Raw genomic sequence first — 19301 nt, 5'->3', positions numbered from 1 at the left:
CTTGTCAGTGGCTTAGTGAATCCACACCCCTTCCGGCGTGCTTTCCATGGGTGTCTTGCCTTAGTGAATCTATACTAATAAAAGGCAAAGGAAGGACTGACTGACTGACTGACTGACTCACTCATCACTAATTCTCCAACGTCCCGTGTAGGTAGAAGGCTGAAATTTGGCAGGCTCATTCCTTACAGCTTACTTACAAAAGTTGGGCAGGTTTCATTTCGAAATTCTACGTGTAATGGTCATAACTGGAAGCGATTTTTTCGTCCATATACTATAATAGACTTCTGCTCGTTGCCTGTGGCAGGCGGAGTTACACCTCCCACGTAATTTAGTGCCTGCCCATATAAGGCCGTCCGTCAGCGACAATCTAATAGAAACACTGCCGCTAAATATTCACGTGTGAAGGACTGTGCTTATGCAGAGGAAGATGAGATGGTCAGGGTGGTGTTTGGCACAAACTCAGCGAAACTGCGAGAGAAACTTTTAAGCGCCGGGTCTTAGCTAACATTACATACAGCCGTGGACATTGCACGAGATGGCACCAGCACAGCTGGGAACCTTCGATGCAAGAACACCAAGCGGCTCACGTGAACTGACGCAGTGCACAGAAAAAAATCAACAGTTCCAAAGAGCGCTGAACAAAAACCGAATTACACAATTGAGAAGGCAGCAAAAAAATATGAAACGTGTGATACATACAAGCATATTCATAAGTGCAGCTACTGCGGAAACAAAGCACACGGTGGAAAAAGTCAATGTCCCGCTAAAGGAAGATCGTGTAAAAAAAAACCCGTGCATGCAGTGTGTCAGGTCTCAGATAAAGAAGAAGACGAGCTGTTTATTGATGCAGTAAGAAACGAATCGATGAATGAAACCTGTCATCTTTACAACGATTGACAAACACAGAATGTAACTTGAACACAACACATCCTACAAATACGAACCTGATTGAAAGAAATAATGATAATCAAATCCTTGATGACCGCAACACTCAGTAACACTCACAAAACAAATACTGTATATTGACAGTCATGTTACGTTATTTTTAAAATGTTTTCTTTTTCATTACTTCTTTAACACACTACTTCTCCGCTGCCAAGCACGGGTATTTTGCTAGTGTATATATAGAAGATAGTGCAGTCACTTGGAGTATTTCTTATAGTGACTTCACTTATGGGGTATTTAATAAATTTTCCATTAATATAGTGAATTCATTTATCAGTATGTATTTAATACAGCACCTTCGGGTGTTTATTTCATATTATGTGTTCACTTTCTGGGTGTTTATTTGATAGAAAGACTTCACTTATCAGGTGATTTTTCCCACATGTACAGTGTAAGCTCTGGCAGATCAAATGACCTGCTTTGGGGTTCCACCACGAGTGTACAGACAATCTGCAGTCATCTGACATATACAATACATCTGGCGGCCATATTTGAAAAGTGTCAGCTAGAAGGTTAAGTGACCAGCTCAGGCTCACAACGCCTCAATCTATTTTCTAGCCCACTTAAAGCAATTCAGGGTCACAGGTACCAGAGGCTATCTTGACATCACCGGATGAAAGGCAGGAACCAAACACTGGCCTCAGTCTGCTGCACAGCACATTCTCACAACATCCCCGAATTATATATATGCGGATCAAACGCAATTTTTTACACCGCTGACAGGTTAAGCGAATAACACGAATGATCTCATTACAGTGGCACCTGTCAAGGGGTGGGATATTTTAGGAAGCAAGTGAACAGTCAGTTCCTGAAGGTCATGTATTGTAAGCTGGAAAAATGGGCACATGTAAGGATCTGAGCGACTTGGACAAGGGTCAAATTGTGATGGCTAGCTGACTGGGTCAGGGCATCTCCAAAATGGCAGGTCTTGTCGGGTGTTCCCGTTATGCAATGGTTAGTACCTACTCAAAGTGGTACAAATAAGGACAACCGGCTAACTGGCAACAGGATCATGAACACGTAAGGCTCAGTGACGCACATGGAGAGTGAAGGCTATCCCGTCTGGTCTGATACCACAGAACAGCTACTGCATCACAAAATACTGAAAAATGTAACGCTGGCCTGTGGTGTTATGGGTCCACAGCTCGTTGAGAAAAGGCCATTCATTTTAAATAAATAATCACCGCACCGAGCGGCGTGAGGCGTTGTTGTAGCGAGCCGCGGGGCAGTCGGCGATGTGGGCGTTTCTCACGTAGTGCACAGGTGAGGAACTGCCCACATCCGTGATTGTTCCCGTGGCTAAGGCTACAGCTGTGATGGCCCCTCACGTTTTAAAAGAAGCACGAGTCGGTTTTGTGGGAGGTGTAAAAAAATGGAGAGAGGAGAAAAAGAGGACGGAGGTTACAGGGAGCGAGGAATCATGCGGTGCAGGAGAGATAGACACACGGTGTGTGCGTGTTGTGAGCGCGCGATCGAGCGCTCTAGGGCAGCTGTAAGGAAGCTGGGTGTTGGGCCAACACCCAGACGTTTCAGTTGGATGTCGCTCCCGCTGAGCGATCAGGTAGCGGGAGTGACCAGGGAAGGCGACTGGCCGCAGAGAGGCCATGGAAAGGCAGCGGAAGACGGGAGACTTGGTGGTTGGAATCCCCAACGTGGGCGACCTGGCCGTTGGTGGAAACCAAGTTCTCGGAGGCTGGGATGAGTGCCATACCGGAGCCAGGGTTCGGGAGGTCTCCAGTGTCATGCGTGTGTTTCAGGAGGGCAGCTGCAGAGAGCGTCTTGCCTGCTGCTAAGCCCTAACGGGATAGGCAGGTGAGACGCTAATAGAAACGATACACCGGATTTGTTATTGTTTTAAAGATTTGCTTCCTAAAGAAGATTTTACCTCTGGTTTTAAAGGATTGTTTTTTCTTATTATTTTAACCTCCACGTTTTACCTTTTATGGATTTATTTAATGAAGAACTTTTGAATGGACTGCACTATTTATTTATGGAACACTATTTTGTTTTTGATTGTTTCTTTTAATAAAAGCACTGTTGCACTTTCAACCATCCCCTTGCTCAGATGCTCAATTTGCCTCCATTGACTAGCTCTCTCGGTTTCATTATCGACGGTGTTGCGTTCAAGGGTTCCCAAACAGCCATGGAAGCGTGGAGCCAGAACCCACATCGTCACATGGCCATGAGAAAAAAAGTGTCAAAATACACAGTGCACCACAGCTTGTTGTGTATAGGGCTGTGTAGCTGCAGACCAGTCAAAGTGCCCATGATGTCCACCACCAGAGGCGCCTAAATTGGCCATGTGAGCATCAGAATTGGACCATGTGACAATAGAAAAAGGTGGCCTGGTCTGATGAATCACATTTGATATTGTGTGGATGGCCGGGTGCGTGTGTTTCATTTACCTGGGGAAGAGGGGGCAGCAGGATGCACTATGGGAAGAAGTCAAGCCGACTGAGGCAACTTGATGTGCTGGGCAATTTTCTGCTAAAAATCCTTGAGTCCTGGGAATCAAGTGGTTGTTATTTTGACATGTGCCACCTACCTTAGGACTGCTGCAGACCACATATACCCCTTCATGGAGGTGGTATTCCTTGATGGCAGTCCTGTCTTTCAGTAGGATAATGTGCCCTACCAGACTGCAAAAACTGTTCAGGAACGATTTGAGGAACATGACTAAGAGTTCAAAGTGTTGACTTTGTCTCCAAATTCCCCAACTCTCAGTCTGATTGAGCACCTTTGGCATGAACTGGAAAAACTAGTCAGATGCATGGAGGCCCCAACATGCAAACTAACGGGACATTCACTCAAACACTTTCCTATTTAGCTAAAGAGGCTGAAATTTGGCGATATGGTACATGTAGACCAAGTAGGTATGTGCTAAGAAAGGACATTTCGATATATCCATACTTGGGGGGGGGAAACACCACCTTTACAATAGAAAAACTAAATACCCCAAGTCTCAAAGATGCCTTGACGAATTTGATTGAAATTTGGTGATATTAAAGGAAAAAAGAAAATTAGTCGATGTGTGTTTTTTATTTCTTGATATTTGTTGGTGATAAAGCTGTAGTGAGTGGGGTGTTCGTAGGCAGTGCATCCTTTTTTCACATCAGTCAGCAAATGAACCAGCAAATAACGAATGAATAACCAGCAAATCTATACTAATAAAAGGCAAAGCCCTCACTCACTCACTCATCACTAATTCTCCAACTTCCTGTGTAGGTAGAAGGCTGAAATTTGGCAGGCTCATTCCTTACAGCTTACTTACAAAAGTTAAGCAGGTTTCATTTCGACATTCTACACGTAACGGTCATAATGGTCAACAACGTCCGCCATGTTGAACTTTCTTATTCATGGCCACAGCTTCACGAAAATTGGTAGGCGGCTTCCCTGCGCTAACCAAAACCGATGTACATACTTATTTCGGTGGTATGACGCCACTGTCGGCCGCCATATTGAAGTTTTCAATGATCTGTTACTTATGGGCCCATCTTCAAGAAATTTGGTACGCGGGTTCCCAACGCTAACTGAATCCTACTTACGTACATATATCTGTCCATAGCCTGCAGCTCGCTCACTGTGTGAGGCGGCGTTGGGTCCCCCATCCCTCTTGATATCTGGAGAAACATTGTGTCTTATGTATTGAATGACTGGAACAGGTTCAAGGTGTGGACTGATGACGGTACAGGAGATAATTATTCTACACAGGAGCACTATAAGAGTGAAATGCTTAAGCCCTTCACCTATGGTTCTGCATGTGAGTTGATGGCTGCCGCTGAATTGTTCGATTGTCGCTTTCAAGTGTACCGAAATGGCCAAAAATTTTACACGTTTCGACAACCGCCAATGCCTCTTAAACATCTTAGATTCACAGGTGACGATTTCAGTAGTGGACACTTTGATGTTTATGAATGTTTAAACTCTCAAAAGCTGGATGTGAAGTTATCGATGCGAAGCGTGGGTATTTTGCTAGTAAATAATAAAAACCAGTGCATCCTTTTTTTGCATCAGCAAATGAATGTCATAAGCAGAACAGCGCCAAGCTGTGACTGCAATTGCACAGAGAGATGGGGCTGGCAGCGAGTGAAAAAGGGCAGCTGTCCTGCACAGGACAAAGAGATGAGGTGGTGAGCTGCTTGGAAAATGAAATGTGAAGTGGACAAGACAAGTCAGAAGAAACTCAAAAGACCATGTGGTTAGCATTGTGGCCTCATGACAAACACGATGTACTTCCTATTCTGTTGGCTACTTGTTACAATGCAATACAATACCCACAAATTCAAGCTAGGTTTGACTGTCTGACACTCTCATATACTTAAGGTTGAGGTGAGGGTGAGGTTAGGGGTTTGATGGTTAAAATATTTGCAAAATTGTGCAGGACTGGGGTGTCCCCTTTTGAAGTCAGACTGCGATGTGCCACTATGCTCCAGTTCACCAGCCTCAAACAGAGAACTGCCAGTACAGAGTACCAACCCACTCCAGGCATGCATTGGTCAGTTTAAACACTCTCACAGTTCACTAAAAGGGTCTCCCCATAGGCAGGACACAAAGCAGGTGGACACTGTACATAGCTCACAAGATTAAGTCTTTACACCTGTTCTTATCTAAAGTGCTTTAAGTGTTTAAAACTTTCATTCCAGTGGACGCATAAATGTACAGCCTGTAAATGTCAATGCTACATATAATGAGTTAGTTCAGTGTCTATTGCTTTTGATCTAAACCCTCCAAAACTTTGTAAGATACATGGTTACAGATCAAACTAGCCTTTCTACAGCATCTGCTACAGGGTGAAGTGAGATTTATATTAATTGCCTGTTTCAGTTCAAAAGAATTCAGCTTCCTCTAAAATTATTTTTTGCAGAGAACAGCAACAAAAGCCAAGTCATTAAGAAAATCAAGAATTATTCTATGGCAGGAATGGTTTACTCCTGTGTAGTTAGTTGTACGTAGCATGTTCAGGAGTAAAGAGCTTCAGTGAACTAATAATTTTAGACTCCGTCACGACAAATATTGTACTGAGAAAAGTATTCACTTACTAACATTGTACCTCTGATACATCTGATTAACCTTTGGCACTATAAACCAAGGCCCGATGTCATAGGAAATTTATAAAATTAGTCATTCATCTGTCCACAACATGGCATTGTCGATTCTGTATTACTGTCGCTCTCCAGTGGCATCAGGCACAATGCAGAAGGTAAGCCTGGCCAGAGTGCCAGTCCACCTAAGATATTCTCTAAACACACATCTTCACTTGTGACAGTTTATAGAGTCACCACTTTACTTAGGCTTTGGATGTGAGAGGAAAGCCAATTAAATATGAAGACAACATATAACATCTAAACCTAGCAGGACTCTGCAGCTGTGCCACCATGTGAACCAACATTCATCAATGCCTGAAAGTTACTCCTATACTAAGAATATCATAGCTATGTTTCTTTCAATGGTACGCGTCTCTTACAATTTTTACTTGTAACAATTTTACGGCCTCCTGAGAAAAAGTTAAGTGCTCCTTATTTGTACTCATGCAAGGCACCAGGGGACAATGGGGACCTCTTCCTGACCCTACTGCCAGTAAGACTGGTGGTACAAGAGTGCTGACTGATGATGGAAAAGGAAAATAAGGACGATTTACTGGCAAACTCCACGCATCCTCACTCCCGCTATTATCAGGGTTAAAGCTCACCTTGCTACTTTTGGAAAAGAAGTATCAGCTGACAGAGAATTTGTCACTGCCCAAGTGACACCAGAGTGTAATACCGATTATTGATCACACTCTGCACTTGTCACTCAGTCTTACAGAAATTGAGGAAATGCTAAACAGTGCACTGAATGAACTTCAAACTTAGTTTAAGAAAAATCAATTGAATTCTAATCCTCACAAGTATCTGTAGATTCTGGAAGACATATAGTAATATGGGGAGATAGAATACTGGAACACTGTCCCATACCTATATATTTGGGTGTGACCTTAGATCAATCCTTGATCTTCAAAAAGCACTGCAAGAAACAAAGTTCTGAAGAAACGGATAAGGACAACCTTGAATGAACAACAACAAACCATGAAAACAGCTGTGCTTGCTTTGTGCTTACTCAGTGGAGGAGTACACAAACCCCTTCTGGTAAAGCGTAACGCAAAGCAAGTTGATACAAACCTCCATGAGACCTGTCACACTATCACTGGCTGCCTAAGAAAAATACCAACAGAAAAAAAAAAAATCAGTATCCAAGGAGGAGTTGCACCAGATGATATTCTAAAAGAAGTAGCAGCCAAAAGTGAACATTTAAAAGTTTACACTTGTTAAGCACTCCCTGTGTAGCCACCTACTCGTACAACAAAGGTTGAGGTCTAAAAAGACTTTCAAGTCTTCGACATATCTTGATAGTTCCCCCAAAAATGCCACGTTTACTGTTTGGAAGGAGAGAGCTACATCCCCTTGACTGAATACTTCCATTTGAAAGTCCTCCATCTGGCCATTCTCAAGAGATTAATTTTACCGATATATATAATATCGATTATTATAATCATTTTTACCATTACCTTTGCCCTTAGAAAACATTCAAATTAAAGTATTTTTACTTGTGTATGTACAAGGTTAAGCATTAATAAAGAACTGGTGTAAGAAAAAGTAGCAGACATTCGGACTTCAAGGGACCGTTTATCAGTAACTTGCAAGGACATGAGAAATGGCCGCCAATTACTGTATGTACGCCAGTAATCACGTGTATAATAACAATTGTAATCAACAGTTGTAATAGTGACTTCACACATGTGAAATAAAAGGCTTCTCAGCATGCTAAAACGCCTCTGTGACAATTTCTTTGACCCCATGATACAAGTTAGATGGTATGTTAGTCTCTCGATAGATTGCACTCTGGGGTTATGGAATGTTAAACAAATCTCAGAAGAAGGGGACTTTCATTAATAGAAACTACACGATTGTGCTGAACAACAAACAACAACCACCCACCCATCACGTCCTACAAGCTGCACGATGAACGACCCAAGAATGGCATTAATGCAATTAATGTAGCTGTATTTAGGAAAAAACTTAAATAGGCGATGTGAACATTCTTGTATTACCTCTAAATTTATACATACTCTTTTGTTGCGACCATGTATAAGCTTATATTTAGGCTATACCTGTAATGAGTTTGACTTTAGTGATATTTATTTAATCTGTATTATTTATCTTTTGAAATGAGAAATAAAATAAATAAACCACTCTAGGCCCTATAACTCTCTGAAATGCACTACACCATGTGAATACCTAACCTAAATAACACCCTACTAAAATACATGACAGAATACTACAAGATCATTTTTACTTTATATTGTGACTTTCACATCAGTTACAAATAGCTATGAGCACTAAGTGCAGCAAGATCTTGGAAGGACTAATCAATGTAGCAGACAAATACAAACTTACATATATCTCTCTATTATATAAAAAAAATCCTGGGGCGAGACGTGACTTTTTCAGAGATATACTTTCACATCCCGCGAGACAAGACTTTGTGCCAAGAGATTTAACCACACCTGGGGCCAGAAATAAAAGACAAAGAGTAGATGACAAAGTAGAGCATCATAAAGAGGTTCAAAAACGTTGGCGCGATACTCATGCGGAGCAGGTTAGAGATAATGAAAGTACTACAATTTGAAAGTCTCAAAAAAAATGATAGTAAAGATTATAGTAGCGCAAACAAACAGAAATTATTACTCGTGAAATAATGGAACAGTGAAAAGAGATCAAATATATTGTTTTGATTTAAATTTTAAGTCATCTGATTCGTGTTTTCATTCGTGGGAAAAATAGTGTTTCTTCCCTATGAAGAGGCGTATCCATGAGAATTAAAAGATTTGTTGTTTGGTGAAAGTGAAATCCACATACACGAGCGGCAGAGGGGGGATTGGCGAGCGAAGTGAGCAGGGGGAGAAACCCCATAGTAGGTCTGTAAAGTTAGAACTACAGTAAATATAAGTCAATGAAGCACAAAAATGTAACTATAGTATAGAAATGCACAACTTTTTTTGTTGATTACTTGTAGAATCACCTGAAGCACTAAAAGGCTGAAAACCATGAACAAAAAATATCCAAGTACCTCCAGCAGGGGTCGATGAGCTACACAAATCAGCAGTTAAGCACTGATAACTACACTTTGGGTTGAGACTTCTGGGGCCTCATGCATAACGCCGTGTGTAGAATTCACACTGTAACATGACGTATGTACAAAAGCGGAAATGTGGTTACGAACAAAAAAATCCAGATGCATAAATCTGTGCGAACGCCAGTTTCCACGTTCTTCCGCTACATAAATCCCGGTCAGCATGAAAATTAACACACATGCACGCGCCTGCTGTGCCGCTCCAACTCCTCCCAGAATTACGCTTCTTTGAATATGCAAATCAATATAAATCGCCCTTAAGCTCAGTGTTCAGTGAAAAGGCAATGGCAAAGGCATGAGGGGAAAATAGAATTTCAGCAAATACCAAGTGGAGGCAAGGAAAAACATACTATTTGTTGGTTTAAACAGTGGTATAAACAACAAAAGTAAGTTGATCGAGAGACATAGAGTGTCGGAGAAACTCGAAAGCTCAAGTTCACAAAGTTGCGGTGAAAAGACGAGTCATAGCCCACCATCCGAGAGTCATATGAAAGCTTATTAGGGTACAGAGGAAAAAAAAAAAAAAAAGGCACACAGTGGGGAAAAAAGCATGAAATGTCAACTTTAATTACGAAATTTCCACTTTAATCACGTAGTTTATTTTGTCATTAAAGTAGAACATCATAAAATTCATCTTAAAATTGTTTAATTTACTAGTTTCTTAAATCCCATCTTAACTAAAGTAGCACGTTAAATGCTTTGTTTTGTATTTGATCTTCTATGTGTGTGAATCACTTCGTGCTTCTGGGCTTTCTTTTCCTCCAACTGGACACAGAATCCATTACATTCGTAATATTACAGCTCTCTGAATAATTAAAATACTGAGATGTATACGTGATATCATTTTCATGATGATAGGAGTTAAAGCATGTTATTAAACAAGGGAACATGGTGGCGCAGTGATTGTGCGCATCCTTCGATGAAATAATTTATTGCAGCAGTACTGTCTCTTTCAAAAGTACTAACCCCCAATTCCTGTCCTTACTTTTCTTTCTCCAAGTAACACAATCAGCTCTGTAATAGACGTTAAGCCATCTGTAAGCTTAGAATTCCGATTCTTCAAAACTTTAAGGTACATTGAAATATCTTTGTAGTGCGTGTTTAATTATTCTATCCTTCCAGTATCAAGCCAGTCCCAGCAAGCAAACAGCGCGAGGCAGGAACAATCCATGAACTAGTGCAGCGACACCGTGTCCTCACATGTTTAATTATTAACAATATAGATTATTTAAATAAAGTTAAAGTTTTATCTGTATAATATAATAAACATATTTTACTGCATTTCATCTTAAAAATGATATCGTCATCATATGTAAATACGTGCTTTATAAAGTGGCTCAGGTTGTGCAATATTATAACTGTAGTGCAAGCTTACAGTGAGGTAATCGTACTTATAAGTACAAACAGCTCTACAAGGAGCACTTGATTGAGTGCGTTTATAATTCTTGGGATGAAACTGTTTCTGAACCGCGAGGTCCGTTCAGGAAAGGCTTTGAAACGTTTGCCGTGTGAGAAGCAGTTCAAATAGGCAGCATGTGCTTGATGCTGTATACCGATAATTCTCTTTCCGATCAGCTGCTCCGAGTGGTGCAGTGAGAGTAATATGGAAAAAGATGATCTGCTGTGGCAACTCCTAACGGGAGGAGCTGAAAGAAGAAGAAGGTGCAGTGAGAGTAACAACGCAAAAGCAGCTATTGTATTTAGAATAGTTAGGCCATTCCATGGACCATTATATTGTTACAGGTTAATTACAATGAAATGCATTAAACTAATAAACAATATGTAGTTAATTGCAGTGTATTTATAAAGCCACGTCAGGGATGAGGATCCACAAAAAGAAAGGGTAACCACACAGGAACAGTAGCACTGCTTTGACACTGGGTGCCGCCAGTCTGCAAAACCAAGCACAAAACTTGCGTACGACAGGGTATGAGCTACCGTGGAAATGTGTGTGGCTTTATGCCAAGTTTAGGTTTTATACATCACGATTTGAACGGGGAAGTGTTTTTACGCAACATTTTTGCATGTACGCACCGTTTATACATGAGGCCCCTAGTTACTGAAGCACTTCAAAGTGACAGAAGCAACAGTAAGACAACAAGAATTACAACACAAATAATGGTACCCAAATGTCAGGGTTTGGTAACACATTTTAGTTAAAAAAACAATTGATGTTAAACAAGGTACTTCACCCCTTTAACTAGAAATCGCTGTAAACGAAGAACTTTCTCAGCATTTGTCCTGGCAGACCTGACAGAGCTTAACAGTCAATCCAAAAGCAAGAACATATAACAATCAATGCAACATACTTATATTCTGAAATTAAATAAAACACTTCTAGTATGTGGAAGACCACTTTCCCAAAAATAGGTCAGATATCTGAGCAGAAAGATCCACAGACTGCAGTATGTTTTAAATGCTGATTGAACGTCATGGCTTCCTACACCAAGTCAAAGTTTTCACAGCTTTAAAAAGTGCTTCTGTTATTTGATTTTGTGCTATACAGTGCTGAAGACACTGACCTTATGGCTTCTTCAACTGCCTTTCCCAGAATGTTGGATGACGGCCCAGGTTGTGACAGCGGAGTGAGGCTGATGACCCACTTTACCGGCTCATAATACTCTCCACTTGAGCTCAACAAGTAGAACAGGGTGTTCAGGAAAATAACCTGAAATGGGAAACACAGTGACTTAGATTAATTGACATACTGCCGTGCCATCGTCTATACAAAATATACAAACAACCCATTTATTGTCAGAAACCACTTAGCCAGTAAATGTCACAGGGTGCTAGAGCCTGTATTAGGAGTTACGCCATACAGTTGGTTGAGATGCCATTGTGTCATCAGGCACTCACAATTACAATAGTCCTAACAGGAAAACCACAAACTGATCTGACAAGTCAAATGTCTCTTTTTAATCTAAATGCATCACATCGTTGGAAGAGGTGATATTTGAGAACATATTTCAAAGCCGTTAGGTCCTATTGCTATTACAAGGCAGTGAACACTACGAATGTATCACAGTAACAGATGGTTTTGTTCCCAAAAGTTTCATTCTAACCCAAATTTTTTATTTACATAACTTCTTTTACAGTCTGTCTCTCTTGGCCCCATGTCGCTAAACTGTAGACATGAAATACTCATCCATCCTTCTTTTATTCTTCAATTTGAGACCCTGAGGGCAGCCCCCTATCCTGACAGCATCAGGTAGAAAATGGGGAACCTCCCAACACACCACACACACACACACACACACACACACACACACACACAGCCAACTAACAGATGCTATTTTCATTAAGAATGAGAAGGAAAAGCTGACACAAGCATTGGGGTAACATGCAGACTTCAGACAAAGGGTGGTATTCTAGTCCAGGACTTCATCTGTGAGTGGAATCAGTCACCATGACACCATGAATTTAAACTGCAGCCTTGTGATATGAAGTCCTGCACTACAGTAAGAAAATTATGTCTGGAGACAAGTAATGTTTGAACAGCATACAATATTCATTATAATAATAATATGTTTTTGACAATCAAGGCTAAAGAGGGAAGAGTCACTGAAAAAAGGAAAATGTAAAGAAAATGAAAGAATATGTCAAACTCACTACCACTGGTGGGCCGCTTCGACTGCCATACGTGTGTCAGCGGGCCGCACTGTAACAAATGCTATTATACTATTATACAAAGTTACTGTAGCTTTCTTTCCAATACTGAAAACTTTAAAAAATGTAAAGTTTAAAGTTTAAAGAAAAGCAATTTATTTCCATACACTCTCCATACAACAGCGTACAATTAGAGTCTTAACTAGGTCCTTATATTATTATATTCATTGCTTATATAGGAGTCTTACAGTATGAGATCTATTTCTTTTGTCCCGACACTTGGCATCTCTCGTTAGTAAACAGTTTGTCAATATCAGGCTTGAAATCTTAAGCAGCTGCAACTTTTATGAGAGATGAAAGGTGCTCGACAGTAGGTCTTGAGCGATGTGGGGTTTTGGTAGCTTTCATTAACGAAAACAATTGCTCACAAAGATAAGTGCTTCCAAACATAGACAGTACTCTCGATGCCAACTTACCGATCTGCACATACTAAGGGTGGCAGGTAAGCATACAAGCCTGGCACGCCAACTTTGTTGTATTTTGCTTTAAGAATAGAATCTGACTGCAGTTCAATCAATTCCATTTGGATATTCTCAGGCACATTCTCAACGTTGTAAGAGAACAGCGCAAAATCCTGTTTGTGTGAAATGAAATCGCGAAAACGCTCACTGAATTCATTGCTCAGTAATACATGTTGGAAAACAAATCCTCTAAAAATCAAATTTTACTTTACTAAGTTTACTTCAAACTTCAAAGTTTATATTGTAAAATTAGCCGATATGCAAAAAGCCCCCTGACCTACACTAATTTTACAAACTCAAAATCACAAAAATATGTTAATAAACAACTCACCAAACTTCTCGCGTCCACTTCAGATCTTCAGCTGTAGCCTGCACTAACTGTTCGTTACAATACTAGCACAAAATGACATAAAACTAGTGAAACGTGAAAATATGCGAGCTATTACTACTCGTGATGGTCAGTTCTGCCCAGTCTCAGCAGCCCAGCCAGTAGTGTAGCCTAGCAGGGGCGGCTCTAGGCAGAGAAAGAATCGATGGTTCCTTCGCCCGCCAATGTCAATATGCTATTTTATGCACGGCGGGTGACCACGTCCGTTGCGGACACTGCATAGCCGCCTCGTGCTCATGACACGCTTCTATATCGCGTGTCCGTAACTTGAAAACCAAGTGGCGGCCCATGATATTCTCATTACGGCAGAATGTTATAATACTACATATAGCTTACTTCTCTGACTCTAGCGACATTAGTAAATACAGCGTACTAATTAACAAGAAACACAATGTTTTTCGGCCACACTGCCGTCAGCTATGTCGTTATTTTCTCAGTTTGCACATGCCTAAGGCCACCCTGCTGCAGCCTAGCACTTCAGTTGTGACGTTGCGGCTCATTAACTTTGGTCAAGGCTCGTGGCTATACTAGCAGATGACGTTTCCGGGATCGTAGTGCCATGGGAAAACGCGCTTTTGTCAGAAGGCAGAAGTAAGAAAAGTCAATAAGTAACGCTGAAGATGCAGAATGATTCAATCACAAACGATAGTAATCATTTTGTACAAGTTCAGTGCTAACTAGGATCTGTCATGCGGGCCTCACAGATTTCTGTTGCAGGCCGCGTGTTTGACATGCCTGGTCTATAGCGTGCTCAGTGACTGACAGATTACATTACTAATATCCCAAATTCATTTCTTATAAATCTTTACACCACTTATTTGCGAGTTCTTCTGGAGTGGTTAACTCCACAATGTGGTGATAAATTTCAGTATATTTACAATTTAGTTATTTTTTTCAAAATTATGACATACGTTAAATCGTAATTGGAAACTGTGTTTCAAAGTTAAACATTTTTTACAAAATGAAAACACACAGTGTCTGAGTTTGCAGTTTAAAATGGGCTCCTACAGGGACAAATTTATGAAAAATGCTTCACTACAGAACAAATGCCAAATCAATGTATGCCATTAGTGAAAACATACCAAACTTCGCTCTTCAATCCTGGGGTAAGCCATTCTGTAATGGAGAGCTCAAACAAAAGGGGAACGCACACGTGTTGGTGAGAATCACAGGTGTGTGTATCAGCCACCCTGCAGCCAGCCCTACATAGCCAGTAAGTGGAAGGTCAAAGGTCTCCGATATTTCCTGTCTGACATGACTGCCAGTATTCTGGGGAAGTCCTCTCAGGGTCCTGACTGGACTTGCACTTCCGGACATATTTTTTCTTATTTTGTAGCAGTCAAGTGAGAACAATGCATTTTTTCTGGCCTTCCTTAAAGCTCGGAAAGCAGTTTATGTGTGCACACATAATGAGATTTAAGGTTCAATTCTTTAATTTAAGTGGAAGAAAAAATAGATTAAAAAGTGAAATTTGTTTCCAGCCTGAAAAATTTTGATCAATGGCCAAGTAGTTAGTAGACTACGTCTTAACTCTGCAATAGCCTACTTGTGTGGTAGAAAGAAAAAACAGCAGTGACCTCTGCGGAGAGTCAAGCTCATTGCAGGACTAAAACCAAACTAAAATCTTATCCCCCAGGACACAGTACATATGTGTTCAAACTTCATAATCAAATATAAAAATTGTGTTTGTTGATGACTTAACTTTATTAAATGTAAACTAAGGACAGCAAAGTGACCTGCAACTGTGCAACTCTCAACACTGAACACCGAGTCCGTCGGTAGAGCTATTGCTCCCATCTGGATGTATTCTGTTACAACAGATTGTGCTTAGTAGTAGTTGTCCCCTATGCACACCTAATGGAACTTTTTATTTAAGAACTACAATAAAATATTTTCTCAATATACAACAGTTAAGCCATTACTCAGTGTACTCCAGCCCACGTTTCCCAATGGTATGCTCATCTTCCATGCCCAAGCAATTCTTCCTTGAAGCCACGCTGCCAACCTAAGAGGAGAGTCCTGCTCTAAACAAACAACTGATACAGATATAGTATAGGAACCAACCTTCAGGATTATCACTCGCACTCAAATAATATGGGATGGACTCAGCATTGAATATGTTCAAATTGGTATGAAACAACTGATAGGAATGAGAAAAAAAAAAAAAAAGTAAAATGAATTTTTTTTTTTAATTTTCTCATCTGTGTTTTGTGATTGTCCAAAACAAAGGAATCAGAAATCATGTATTAACAAGCATATATATTTTTATGCTTTTGAGTATTGCGAATGCTTTACCAAATCACAGAGAGGACCGGACAAGATGTTGCACTATTTACAACACTAACTTCGATTTCTGTTGCCAGGACAGAGGAAGTCCCACTTTGAGTGAACTGAAACACAGAGCTAGGTGCAAATCACACCTATATTATTCATAATTGAAACAAAGACAAAAACATTCAGTACTAAAAATAATTAAAGGCATTTAAATAAAATAAACTGAAGAACTGAATTTGTGCAGAAGCTGAGGTCCCTACCATTGACAGCACAAAGTTAAGCAGGGCTGTGCCACTGTGGAAGAGGACAGTCAGCAGGGTGGTGAGCGTCGTAAACAAAAGGCTGATGTTTCGGCTCATGATGATCCAAAGGGACTCCAGAATCTGCAATGAGATACACAGAGTGTGGTCATGTGGCTACAATTACGAGAGGAGTACTCACCCATTTACCTTTTTCAGGGTCACAGGGAGTCGTGCCGCCTTATGCCTCATGTCTGATCACAATAGGAGAAATCATTTCTTATTATGGCAGCAGAGATGTAGGTCATGTTAAAAAAGGGAAAACACACTAAATATATCAGAAAATCAAAGTTATCAACCACTGAGCAATATTAGGTTTTTAAAAATTAAAAGCAAATTTACACAGTTCCTTTTTACAGGCTCTGTTAAGTGATATTTACCTAGGCAGGAAATGTGATAATATATTCTAACACCCTGCCTGAAAGGATTTTTCCCTAGTCTATTAAAAAAGTTTGTTTTGGAAAATTACTCGAAATACAGGCAACTAATGAAAAATGCTATTTTTAAATTCCTCTAGCACCCCTAGGCTAAGCAGGTTAAAATTTGGGCTACATGACAAATGATGTGTTTTCTGTTCTAATCATAATCACCATAACTCAATACTGATTCCTTAAAAGTTTTTTGCAAGGTGCTTATAATTATGTAATCCTAAAAAAACTCTGATCTATCCATCCATTTCTGTATCTACCTATCCAATTTCAAATTGCAGTGGGCACCAAGTGCAGTGCAGAAACCCAACCTTCAGTAGAGCACCAGTCTACCACAGGGCTAATGCAGAATAAGTCACCAGCTCACCTAACACAAGTTTCTTGGAGAAATGGAAGGAAAAATGAAGTACCAGCAACAAACATTGGCAGATAGAGGATGGATTCTGGGACACCGAGGCATCAGTGCTAACCGAACGGCTAACATACCACCCTCTGTTAAACTAAAGGAATAAAAAAGGCATAGTTTGAAAATATTCAGGCCTTAATGCGACTCTAGCACTCTTGTTTTGCCTTTTGCTGGAGGCAAACCTCAGCTGCTGTGAATACAGTTGTACACTGTACCTGCAGGCAAGAGATGTTCACAGCTTGCACGTTATCATGTGGAGGACATGTCTTAACAGTCCTGTCAAAGGCGCGAAGCATCAAGCATTGCAATGAACTGCTGCACACCTTTTAGATTTGTGGCTGTAACAACAGTGGACCGGACTCAGAGATGCTGGCAGCAGCTTTACATGTTCTAAGCTCTTGCAGCTAACAGAGGAACTCAAGAAAAATAAAACACACAGTTTTCTGCCATGCATCCATGTACAGTACATAAAAACATGCATTACAACTTCATGAAGTGCACTCACTCCTCTGCCATCATTATTTGTGCCCAAAGCAGCTAAAGCCCATGTGAGTTTTTAACTTTGTATTTAAAATGACATTTTGAGGTTTTCTATACATTTAACAGAAATGACAAATTTTGAAATTTCACTTTTTAAATGAGAAGTCATGGTGTTGAGCTCCCTGTGTGGAGCTTGCATGTTCTCCCCATGTCTGTGTTCATTTCCTACAGAGACTGTGTGTGTGTGTATACGATGAACTGGCGCCCTGTCCATGATTTGTTCCTGCCATGTACCTATTGCTATCTGTGACCCTGGTGTGGATTAAGCAGGTTAGGAAATGACATGACTTTTTAAGTGGTAATGTACAGTATACGCTGTGATGTAAAAGTGTCTTTCAGCATCTACTGTATAGCGAAAGAATCCAAGAATGAACAGTTATTGTTCAGTTGGCATTTCACAGACATAGTAGCCTGACAGAGTACACAGCAGGAAATAAATTTTAATGGAGATACAGATCAATAATACACAAAAAATATGAACCAAAGAGACAAAAAACATGGTACTGGTTATGCTTTTTACTCATTCATGTGAAGCAATGAAGATCGGAGTATTTTAACGAGACCATGTACAGAATTCTGTCAAATCCTAAGTGTATTGTTTTGACTACACAGACATGGATTTAGACCCAGTGCTACGTATCCTAAGAGGGCCCTTTCTTCAATGTATTCTTTTTTTATTTGTAACATCAACCAAACATACTCTGCAACATCATGTTTTACGCCTCAAAATCAAAAACTGAAATCATTCATTCAAAGACCCTCTGACAGCAATAACGGCCTTCTTGTGCAGGTTTCCACAAGCTTTACTCATCACCTGCATTTAGGCAGTTTATGCCATTCCTCCTAGCAGATTGTTTCACTCTCTGCTAGACTGGACAGGAAGCGCCTGTAAACTGCCATCTTCAACTGCACACACATGTTCTATGGGGTTTAAGTTTGGACTTTGGCTGAGACACTCAACAAGAGTATTGTTGTACTAAAAGGAGAACTGTCCCATTGGTCTGAGGTTGGCTTTCACTCTGGAACAGCCCAAGGACCTCTCTGAATTTGGCTGCATTCGTCTTTTCCTCAGTTCTTACAAGCACCCCCATAGCATGGTGCTGCCACCACCATGCTTCAATATAACAGAATGAGCTATTAAACACAAGGAAAAGGATTGAGTGTAACTCGAAGGTCAACTAAACGCATCTTAAAGCTGAAAGTGCAAGTGGACTAAGCCCCGTCTTAAAGAAGATACCGGCATATTTTTCCAAGGTTAGAATGAGGTAAAGGAGCAACAAATAACCACCACCCCCAGTAAGCAGGGATAAACTAATGGGAAATCCCATACACCCCTCCTACGGAAGTGGCATTCAGAATAACGGGGGAATCAAATTACTTGTAGCTTTCACTGATTGGATAAGGTGAAAATGTTCTGCATATTATGAGTCAGATAACGTGGTGTATTAGATGAAGTAATGGTAACAGAAAAGTACAGTGGAACCTCGGGTCACAAACGTCTTGGACCACGGACAAATTGGGTTACGACCTAAAAGTTCGCCAAACTTTTGCATCGGTTCACGACCACACACTCGGGTGACGAACAAGCCAGTTTCCCTTCCAGTTCATACGTGCCGATGATTTCCGCACGTGTTCAGTCTCTTCCTGTGCATTCCCTGTGCAGCGAGCGAGACAGAGAGAAGGCAGTTAAAGAATGTGCCAGGCTTGTTTTTAAAGAGACTGCTT

At 40.6% G+C, this 19301-nt stretch overlaps 1 protein-coding gene across 1 annotated transcript in view; it reads right to left on the bottom strand.

Annotated features, from left to right (window-relative positions):
• The window catches only part of LOC120515518 (transmembrane protein 245-like), an 87158-nt gene that overhangs the window by 13538 nt on the left and 54319 nt on the right, over positions 1 to 19301 (bottom strand). The window contains 2 exon segments of the mRNA XM_039736578.1: positions 11637 to 11782; positions 16164 to 16286. Of these exon segments, the coding sequence (XP_039592512.1) occupies positions 11637 to 11782; positions 16164 to 16286 (269 nt within the window).

This window comes from Polypterus senegalus, chromosome 15 (assembly GCF_016835505.1).
Source record: "Polypterus senegalus isolate Bchr_013 chromosome 15, ASM1683550v1, whole genome shotgun sequence".
Lineage (NCBI taxonomy): Eukaryota > Metazoa > Chordata > Cladistia > Polypteriformes > Polypteridae > Polypterus > Polypterus senegalus.
The sequence above is the reverse complement of the archived record's forward strand: the minus strand, read 5'-3'. Positions and strand labels throughout refer to the sequence as shown.